The 11532-nt window shown below is 38.4% G+C and overlaps 1 protein-coding gene across 2 annotated transcripts in view; it reads left to right on the top strand.

The window, feature by feature from the left end:
* Positions 1 to 1068: 1068 nt before the first annotated feature.
* rai14 (retinoic acid induced 14) overlaps positions 1069 to 11532 on the top strand; it is a 42702-nt gene continuing 32238 nt past the window's right edge. Inside the window, exons 1-2 of one of the 2 annotated variants that reach the window (XM_032538925.1) lie at positions 1069 to 1344; positions 2842 to 2923. In XM_032538925.1, coding sequence (XP_032394816.1) covers positions 2888 to 2923 — 36 coding nt within the window. In that variant the 5' untranslated portion in view covers positions 1069 to 1344; positions 2842 to 2887. Of the gene's footprint in view, positions 1373 to 2841; positions 2924 to 11532 lie in introns of both variants that reach the window. The other variant, XM_032538926.1, reaches the window with a different exon arrangement.

Raw genomic sequence — 11532 nt, 5'->3', positions numbered from 1 at the left:
CAATGTAATAAATACATTTTTCACTAGGGGTCACTATCTTGACATTTACCAATACTTTATGCCACCTACATTCTTTGGCCCTTAAATGGTAGTATGGGTATTGGAACGCAGGGACAGTACCTGTTGAGTCATATAAAAGGGGCCACACCTTAACTAAGCAGACTATGAGCAAGCGTCAGCGTCTCTGTGTCACAGTCCATTTTTTTCTCATTTTTCTTTCTCTGGTCGTTTAGGCATAAACTCTAAAATTACACAATTTCAAAGATAGCTTACTGCTCATACTCATTTAGGAAATAAGTCCAGATATGTCAGGACAATCTGAACAGACCACCAGAGTGTATATGATTTATTACTGATACAGACATTGGCTGTAAATTGAAACATGCCTTTAAATAATAGTTTGGGTAATTATTAAAGACACACGTACTGCCAGTGAGGTAGCCCAAGTCACTATCTCATCTTACGAAATAGCATCAACATTACACCTCACAGCTCAGACACGTTCTTACCTGTTTTGATATGTTTCGTTGTGCTGTTGTGACACAAGCCTTATATTATCAACATGACTTCTTTGTTTTGGTGTTTTTAAACCTTATGAAATACACACAGATTTTAAACTTAAAGACCAGTTAAGATATGAATTGAACTGTGTCTTTGGATCCAGAGAAATCTGGGATGCATTAAGCAAAATGTGGCCAACGTATTGGACCTTGGCTCACATACTAAAAGTATGAATATCTTGGCCCCTGTTGCATTCATTTGGAAATTTTTGTCAAGCCGGTCCCCGAACTTTATGAAGGTGCAGTTATAATTGTGTGCTTGAATAGGCCCTTATTAGCCCTTTAATCAAATTTCATTCACAAACTATCTGATTTGTAAGTTTAATAAATGGTGTGAACGATGTGATAGCTCCCATAGACGTGTCTTACATTAAAACGGATTTTATTCTATTTTAATGTATTCTAGCTGTTTTAGTGTGGTTCTGTGGGAAATACCCCTTTACCCGGAACATGAATGGGGCACAATGGAGAACAGAAGAGGGCTCGCTCTCCGCGGTCACGAGAGCTCTGGGAGAGTGACGTCACTTTCCTAAACCGGGCAACAGCCGTTGAGTTGAGTCCCGAGCGAGAGACAGGCAGGAGTCCTCGAACAACTTTTAATGTATGCGGGCCGTGTCGGGCGCACTGTTTTCTCCTCCTTTATGCATCCTCCTCCTGTTCGGCTTAGCTTAGGTTCGCGGTTTTCTCACCGGTCCGGTAGCGAATCTGTTTTTGGCACGAAAAGCGTTTGTGTGTTAATTTCTTTTATGTGTCCAGTCCTCCTGCGACCCCAACACATAACTGGGTAAGTGTGTCCAGTAATTGCATATCATGTAAGAAGTCGTTGTTCGAAATGATATAGTCATTTTCACAATGTCTTATAACTAACGAGAACTATTTGCGTGTCTCAGGGGTATTAAAGGCGTACCGTTCGGGTTTCAAAGCGTCCAATCTGATTGTTTGTGTACAATGATGCACGTCGCGCGCATTTGATAGCATACTTTTTTTGTGCTAAACTGCCCATGTTTGTGCATGTATTCATCATAGACTGTATACAGAGGTTTTCATGCACAACTTCCATTGTTTGATGAGCAGTAGGCTAGAAGCAAATATGCACAGGTAACGTTATTAACCGCGATTTACTGGATTTGTGCTCCAGTAGAAAGTTTGACAATGGATTCAGTAGGACATTAAGTAGTTTGCTGTCCAACAGTGAGGCAACATATTCGTTTGATATCTGTTCATTTTTAAATTAGCTTCCTATCTAGGTGTTCACTTCTTAATTGTTTTAACCCCAATTGCCATTGATTGGGCTGCTAATATCTAACAGAAAATTAAGATTTGCATTATGAATGTGGTAGGCAAATGTATGTTAATCTGTGGCTGGAATGCTGCCAGAGGAGCTCAGACATGGCTGTCCTTGATGCACCCGACCTACACACCCCTCTCAGTATCTGCCCACATAAATACTCTTTGAAATTGAAGAAAGAAAGAAAAAAAAAAAACTCTTTCTAACTTGTGATTTGTGTCTGCAAAACCTTTTGAGTGCATGCATTTGAAATAGTATTTCTTCAGGACCCAACTACCAGTTATCATTGCAAAGCGTTTGAAATTGCGTACAGGGTGTTCTTTGTTGAAATACATGCAGACAACAGAGTAATCTGGAAATGATAATAATGAAGTGAGGGAGTAGACTTTTGACTGGAATGCTCACAATGATATTTTGAGAGTAAATCAATGACGAGGTCATTTCAGACATGAAATACTGGAACTAGCTAGAGGCAGTTAAGGTGCAAAAATACAGTCACCAGACATCCCCATGGGCTCTGTGGTGATTTAAAACATCCTTATAGGAAACAATACAAAGCCGGATATCATTTCCAGCAACAGGTTTCAATTAGAATTACATGTGGGACGCAAAGTCCATTCCCAAAACTACCCATTGATTGGAGAGGACGAGACAGGAATGTAGAAGTGCTTCAGATTTGTTACAGCTTAAGAGAGCTGTGATTATGAAAATATTGTACACATTTGGTTTTGTGCTGCTTATGAGGCTTTAATAAACAGCATTTTTTTAGTTTTTATAAGGAAAATGCTAATTTATTAAGGCTGTAGATTATTGCCACCGTAAATTAGTGCGGCTGCATTGGACACCTACACCTCATATTGACTGTAAGCTGTGTGGATATAACATCCCAAAATACCTGATAAATCAGGTAGTTTAGTCTTTCAGAAACACATTGGAAACGGAGGCAAACATCACTGAGGCTGAGTTTAAACATCTGTCTTTTTTTCTTCACAGCCTTGACTAAGTGATTGAGTGAGTCACTGCATGGATCGGACTGAACATGAAGAGCCTTAAAGCAAAGTTTAGAAAAACCGATGTAAGTACTGTAACATGTGTTCACGGCTGTGTAAAGTGTGTGTACATGCAAGCATGTGTGCACACGTGTATGTCTGCGTGGTTGAGTCAGTGTCTGTGTATATGCCTTGAGCAGTTGCGAATGATTTTCTCAACCTTGGGGTCAGCAGCACCCCACGGCTTGTTGATATTTTACTATTTAAGAAAAAATAAACAGGCTGGAAAAATAATAATAAATAGATTTAATCATAATGTCTGTGCAATCCCTTTAGAGCTTCCTCCATGCTCCTGTAAACAGAAAAGTATGACATGATCAGATTCACATGACAACTCGTCAGCTTAGTTGCAGGTGTCATGAGAATTTTAGGACCTAAAAACAGGATGACGTGTTTAAGAAACCATGATCATATTATGGTGTTAGCAATTTGACAGACTTTTATACAGACATGTTGAGTTGCTTTGGAAGGTGACTGTGATGCAAATTGTTTGATTAATCCTACAAAGACCACAAATCTCCTTAGATACTGTGACTTTGCACTGCTAGATGAGGTTTTGATCCTGCTGACAATGAATCAGTCTTTAGGGAGGAATTTCTCCGTGTTGGTTCAGTCATTCATTCGGTCACAGTCTCAGATACTCTACACTCACAGGAAGTGAGGCGTCTCCACTGTGTCTGACTCATCTGTTGTCACAGTGACCGTAATGACACAAACCGTAAACGCCAGACAGGAAAAAGCAGGAGGGTTGCTGAATGAATGAGATAAGTTTTAGGGCATGGAGGGAGTGTCTGAAGTAGAGAAGTTGGTGAATAGAGAGAAGAATGCCTACTAAATTAGAGCTTGGTTTATGTAGACATTTTCCATGAGTGTGTGTCAGTGCAGGATGGTGAGCTTTAGTTAAATGGCATGCTTTGTTGAGAGACTGTCCCACAGAGGAATAATTAGGTGGAGTACATCCCTGCTTTTACTCAATTATAGCCACAATATACGGCAAGGCATAAATAATGTGTGGAGAGCAAGACCTTTTTTTTGGAGAGCAAAATTAAGTCACCAGGGACCCACCTATTGATCATCTGGAAGAACATTCAAATTGGAAGGAATACAGAGGCACGCATATGTCAAATAGAAAATAGAAAACAAATCATAGCATTCCAAGTTTTTGATCAGATTTTAACAGCCTGCAATTTTACATGTGTCTACCACCTTATATTAGTAAATGATTGCAAATTCAGTCAGCTATGTGGAGGATTACAATAGTGTCTGTTGTTGGAAAATGTTAAGTCCAGCATTGGACAGCAAGGTTACGGTAGTTCCTCCTTAGTGCGTGAAATGGATGGTGGCTGTCTCACCTTTACTGGGTGTTTTCCAGCCCAAACGTGTGTTGTTACAGTAAGTGTTGTAAACTGTTTGAGATAGATGCTTTCAGAGTGAATGCTTGTCCTCCCTGAAATAGCCAGTCGTAGGCGGCATTAGAGGAAAAAAAGGGATGAGCTGTGGATGTGAATGTTGCTTAGAAACACGACTAAAGCCATTTGCAGTCATGCATGCCTTTGCAGACCTCTCACCCACACACATTGTCGCACTCTTACTTTCGCTTTCTCTTAATTGTAATACATCACTTCATCAATTTGTTGATGCAGTTCTGGAAAGAAAACAATGGTACCACCTTGCTGTACCATTCATATACAAACACCTAGACAGTTTTGATTGATTACCAGTTCTCTTGCACTTCTTGTCACACATTATATAATAACATGACAGTGATGAGGCATTATTCTTTTGTGGAGAATTACATAATTTAATCTCTGACTATATTCTCTTCACTTTTGTAAAATACAGTACAAAAATACTTATGTTTAATTAAAAGAAAGATCCATGGATATACTGTACGTAAAAACAAACCTTTAGTGAAATACAGATTCGCTTTTTATGCAGAGGTATTCTGGGTAAAACAGTGCCCACTTGGTAAATAAAATGAATGGTCATGTTTAAGTTATGCAGAAAATAGTATCACAGGCCAGCATGTTTATCCTCTGAGCCAATAGTCATTCCATTGCTTTTTATAGAAACCCTGAACAACCGTAATAGAAAGAAATTATCTTGGTGGTTCTATTTTAGGCTGTGTGTCAGTGACAGATTTCTCAGGAATGTTCCCCCCCAAACCCAAAACCAGCCCTTCATTTTTTTAAACAAAGTAACAGAAACTAATGTTCGTAAATAGCTTTACAATGAAGTAAAGACATTTCCCGGTAATGTGTAATGGAATCTGTGCTTTAGTGTCAAATCTTTTCTAAATGCTTTATTTAGGGGATCCACCTCTAGCCCAGTGAACTGAGTGCATTAGGCAGCCAAACCTTTACTCAATCAACTACAACATGAGGCCTAAATAAGGTATACAATATGATACAGGCAGTATAAAGGCTACATGCTCAGCTTGAGGATATGGCCTGATAAAAAAAAGCTTGATTGTGTATTTTTCAAAATCATGGATGGTTCACGAATTCTCAATATAATTTAAACGTATACAATAGACTTTGTATTAATCATCAACCACACTAGTATTTAAATTTAATTTATCTTCCACATCATGAATTTGAACACTGCTGAATTGCAGGAAATGAACAACTAACTATGCACAAAACATCTAGAACTTTCAACTTGATGCGATGGTACAGCCATAAATTATATCTTGGGGTTTGAATATTAAACTCAAGATACAGTAAGGATTAAGTACATGCGTGTATGCGTTTATTATGCCTTGTGATTGTGTTTTAATGCTTGGCCACACACTTATTTCCTTTAAGTGACATCATGGTACGATGTGTAAGAACGTTCTATCTAACCTTACTTTGTAGGCACTTTGAGAATATTTTAGGTTAATTAAGGTTAATTAATCACGTTGTCCTATGCTATACTTTATGTTGTAATGTGCTGTATTATTGATTACTCTGTTGTACCAGACTGTATCAGCCATATACCTAATGGAGTTTATTACTGGTACTGATAGGAAATCTGTGAGTCAGGTTGTGTGAAGATTATCAGTGTGCAGTCCTCTTTAACTACACACACTACTACAGAAAAAAATACTAATTGCAAACCACACAGGCAGCCACTTCCATCATACTGTGCAGGTTTAGGTCATTCTGTCTGAAGGATTGAGGCAGTAGGCTGCAGAGTGCAAACTGCATTATCATCAATATTAATTGAAATTAAACTGGTATTTAAAACGGTGCTTGAATTAGGGCTGCACGATTATGGCCAAAATAATAATCACGATTATTTTTGATCAACCTTGTGATCCCAATTATTCTCACGATTATTTGTTGATTTTAACCAAAACAAATTTTATTGTCACATAGGCGGTTTATAACTGCTTTCACATCCATATTATGTAACATTCTTCTTATGTTGAAGTTGTATGTTGTATAGACATACAGCTGCAACACATGCAAATGAAAATGATTAATTAATATATTAATCTGAAATAAATAGCGTAGGATATATATATATATATATATATATATATATATATATATATATATATACACATTTTTTTTTTAAATGCATCTCTGAGAAAGCTCCTTCACTTGTTTTCAACAATAACTGATTAAAAGAACCGGGGAGTGCGATGGACGCTACTCAGAGAGACGGCTAACTCATTATGAACGGGTCCAGCATGGGTCAAACGGCGGATACACATGTGGTGTGTATGAAATGTCTGTATCGTCACTGCTCTGCATTTTTATGAACTGTGATATTCTGGACATGGGTCACATCTCTGGCCCAGGTCCAGCAGGCTCCGTCTCACACGCTATTACTCTACGAACCGAAGTTAGTTGCATTCAATAACTTCTTCTGTGTTCTTTGCCGTGGCTGCCGTGATAGCAGAGTTACCAGCGGAAACACTGGTACAAATACAGGTTTGCCCCTCATACTTAAGAATATACAGCTGTGTTGATAAAAAAATAAAACTGTAGACAAATGTCAATAGTGTGGACCGGCGCTGTGTGGCCGGGCTGCGCGGAGAGTAAGAGGAGAGAGAGTCGAGGAGAGATCCAAACACAGGCACGGCTTTACAGAAGAAATGGGTCATGTAATGCAAAATTAAACCATATCCATACAACAACAGTGCAGCGGATGCGGGACATTAGCACCGGTGTGTTTTAAATATGAGAAAAACACAACCTTTCTTAACACTTTATGTGTGGGGTGTGCTTGTGATTGTTTTTTGACCTTCCAATATATCTGATTGTTATATAAAACTATGCAAACTATCCTAAATTGTTCAGTCAGGCAGACTTATCAGAATGTGTCACCAGGTTAAGTTGACTGGCTATCTCAAATGCTGCACTGTGAATGTGCTGTAAGGCTAAGTAGTGTAAAAAACGCAGCCTACGCTTAAGGTGCTTATGCATTTCTACCCTTGATATTAAACAGCTATATTGCTGCACTAAAAAACTGAGAACTGAATGCAAAGGATTTTCTCACAGATTATACAGCAGACATAGTAACAGTATTTCTTCTGCACTGGGATCATCATGGCGGTTTTGTGGTTGTCCATCCAAATTTTGAGCATGCCAGTACCTAAAAGGGTGGACACCAATGTTGCTTTATCAGCAGGTGTGTAGTTATGCAAGGTCAAAGTGAATCAGAGGAATGTGTGCGTGCATGCGTGTGTTAGACTATGTGCCTGCAGTTGAATGCTGTTTCAGACGCTATAATGTGGTTTCTGGGAATGGGTTTGGCGATCAGCTGCAAAGAGACTTACAGGCATTTTGCTTTAGCCATGTCTGTCAACAATCAGCTGTCAGAAATGGTTTTGCTGTGACCTGCACCAATAATGAAGACAGAAGACTATACAAATCTGTACAAACATTTAGATCCAGCTTTGATAACCAGGCCTAAATAGTACTCTGTAATACTGTACATAGATTTAAACAAGCAAAAATCACTTTTAACTATATGTGATACATAGTGTGTGTGTGTGTGTGTGTGTGTGTGTGTGTGTGTGGTGTGTGTGTGTGTGTGTGTGTGTGTGTTGTGTGTGTGTGTGTGTGTGTGTGTGTGTGTGTGTGTGTGTGTGTGTGTGTGTGTGAGAAAAAACATTCTACAAACATAATAGTTTTTCATGAAACAACCTTAAAGGTATAAAAACAGGCATGAGTAATTATCTTTTATATAAGGAATCTTAATTAAATCTTGTTGTGTGCGTCCACCCTTTGAGACCACATTAAGGACTCCTGCTGTCCCTACTGGTTGAGCAGAGCTGCTCTAAATTAGTTAATTTGCTTACACTGTTATTTTACTCTCGTCCCCTTACTACCATCCCCCAAGCACACACGCTGCTTACTGGCTGTGCTGTTATGCACACACATACACATCCACAATCTGTGTTTGTTAATATGCATGTATTCTATTGTTGACAGTGGTTCTAGCATTAAGCCCTTACCCAGACCTTCATACTGTCACACTACTTAAACCTGCTCCCCCAGCTGCTAGACTAAGCAGGATTACTTGAGGCCTTGACACACACACTTTCACATCCATGTGTATAGACTGGTATTCACAGCATATGCACTGACACACACACACACACGTCCCTTATCATCCAGTCTCTCTGCACTTAATTAATGTGTGGATCATGCTGTCTTTTCTATCTCAACGCAGCTGTGAAAAGCTTCAATTCATCTGAGTTATACGACCAAACTGTACATTAAGGGTTGCTATAATTATTATTAAAATTTATAGAATCTGAATTTAACACTGGAGGGATTCCTTCCTATCAGGAGTTGCAAAATGTGTCTACTGTGTTAACTGGATCATTACTGCAAACAAAATCACATGCTGATCATCTGAAAACATTTCTAAAAAACACTAGCCCATAATATTGTCCCTCTTTCTCAGTACATCAAGGAAAAAATGTTACACCCTACATTTTCCATAAAAGTTTAAACTGCAGTCACAAAAAAATCATTATTTTTATTATATATATATATATATATAATATATATATATATATATATATATATATATATAATATATATATATATATATTAACAATGCGGCAGCCTCTCAATTATAGGAGTTTTCTTTTTAACTGAAGCACTGCCACTTGGATCTGTTTGATTTGGTTTGGCATGGAATGGTTTGTTGTGGCTGGGTGTACTGAAACGGTATTAGTTCTGGGAGTGACAGTAAAACCTCAGGGACTGCCTAGCATTAATCTGGGAGAGGGGGTGGAGGAAGGGTGTGTCTGTGGATGTGTGTTGTCAGTCAGCAGGTGATAGTACAGCAGTCCAAGGGATAACTATGGCCCTATATACATGTATTTTATCTGTAGACATACAGCAGAATCAGAGTCTACATCCAACAGAAAGTGTTAAAATTGATGTAAAAAGACATAAAGGCAATGCAGAGAAGGCAAATTAAAGGTGCTATGGGTTCATCTATCAGTTGGGCTAAACCTCGTCAGGAGGATGAGCGACCCCACCAGCCTATTCACCCAGTGGTCGACCGATATGTGTTTATTAATGGCAGAATTTAAATGAACATTTATTAACGCATTATCGTCTGCATTGTCTTTGTTTAGTTGGAGGCTATAACTTGCAGAGTAGTTTTGAAAATACAAAGAAAAAAAATGACGCCTTTTTCAAAACGTTCCATACTTGTGTAAAAAATGCTTAACAATTACACTTACCGTCCCACAACCATCCCAAAGAATCTAAGAAATATTTTACTCGTTGGGAGAAGAAGTCGGGGCTACAATAGCTTTTCAAACCCTGTAAGCTAGTTTAGATGTTCAAAGGCTTGCTGTCTGCAGACATTTGTTAATTGACCTTGTGGCATTAATCGACTTGATTAAACATCCAACCGATTAATTGATCTGTCACTAGTTGATTGCGGCCCTAAACAGAAATTAAAAACTATCACACTTTTTAAATATATATTTTAAATAAAAAAAAACAAAACCAAGTACAACCTGTCAATCTTGATGTAAGCCATAAGAAGAAAGTGTATCATCTTGCCAAAGGTTATTTCATCTTCATGGAACTGGCTTTATAGTCTAGTGATGAAGAGTCCTGTCTCTATGATAGTACTAGTGTGCTTACAGTAGCCTACTGTATGTAGCATGCAGAATATTAGTCCAACTATTGGTGTGCTTGCCACGGTTAGTTAATTGTTGATTGCACTTGCCACTTTGGTTGTTGTCCTAAAATTTACTAAAATACAGACTTGAACTGGTTTAAATTAGTCCAAGGAAAGCCTGAGGAAAATGGCTTAGAGCCTTTTTAAACATAGATCCAATTAAAGCAGGAACTGCCCATGGGATCTCTTAATTCCTTATCACTTGTGTACATACAGCCAGGAAACCTGCTCGTCAGCAAGTACATGAAGCACTGAGCATGGTAAAAGCAGGCGGGTGCGATCCTTGTGTCTGTGCATGTGTTTGCATACTCATTTATGTGTGGGTGTGTGTTTGTGCATGGGCTTGTTCGTTGTCTGGTGTGGCTGTGAGGAGATGCAAGGTGCTTGTTTGCTGCGTTATGTACATGAATACACTTGTTTGTTGTATTTATTAGGGCTGCACAATATGAGGAAATTATCCAATTGCGATTATTTTGACTGATATCGCGATTGCGATTCACAAGGGAATGATCATTTTTGTATTATTATTCTCATTTTCATTGAAAAATATTATTGAAATCTAAAAAAATTAAAATTATTTTTTATACTGTATAATATATTAGATAATGTAAAGCCCTAGTATTTACGTTTATGAAGATTTGTTTGTGAAGGTACATTTATAAGTGCAAGTTCAAAGATCTTAAGAAACTGTGGCTGTACACCCAGTGTAGCATGACTCACTAGACTGTCTGTTGACAAGGTTCAGAATGACATGTAGATGAAGTAATGGTGTGAGCACCAGAGAGATAGACAAAAACAGATAGGGTTGATAAGGGGAGTTCAGTTGAAAGGTTGTAGAGAAAAAAATAAAAAGTATAATAATAATAAGAGAAGAGAGACAAAGACTGGTTAAAGGAGGATAGATTGGGATTGAGAGTGAGCAGGAGAGAAACCCTATATGAGTGAGAAGGGCAGGCTGGCTCCCCGCCCTGGTCGGGTTCAGACGGGTTGTTTAGTTTGGCCTGTGCCGAACAACTGGAACAATATTCATGCTAGGAGATGGATGGAGGGTAAGGTTAGAATCAGTTCACCAGAAAAAAAAAACTATGAGAACTTTCCTTCATGAGAGACTTTTGGCAATGCATTGCTTGATTTGCAGTGTAGGTCTGAAAGCTGTTTATGCTCAAGAACGTTACTGAGATGTGTTTTTAGTTCCATCTATTGTTTTGAGTGGTGGAAGAGTGACATGGTTTTATGGATACAATTTTAAAGTAGAGACAAAGACTGTTTCAGATGTTTCCCAAAAGCATGTCCTTGGACCTCAATAGAATGATCAGTGAGACTTTTTTTTTAAGTTTTATTTGACTCTTTGTTCACTGACAACTGTGTGCATAAACTACCCTATCGTGCCTGAAGTGAGGGATACAGTATATTTTTGCCCTACTCCACTGACTTTATGAACAGCCCTTAAGCTTAATGAGACTTTCCAAGTCCAGCAGTGTTTATT

Source organism: Etheostoma spectabile, chromosome 16, assembly GCF_008692095.1.
Source record: "Etheostoma spectabile isolate EspeVRDwgs_2016 chromosome 16, UIUC_Espe_1.0, whole genome shotgun sequence".
Lineage (NCBI taxonomy): Eukaryota > Metazoa > Chordata > Actinopteri > Perciformes > Percidae > Etheostoma > Etheostoma spectabile.
The sequence above is the reverse complement of the archived record's forward strand: the minus strand, read 5'-3'. Positions and strand labels throughout refer to the sequence as shown.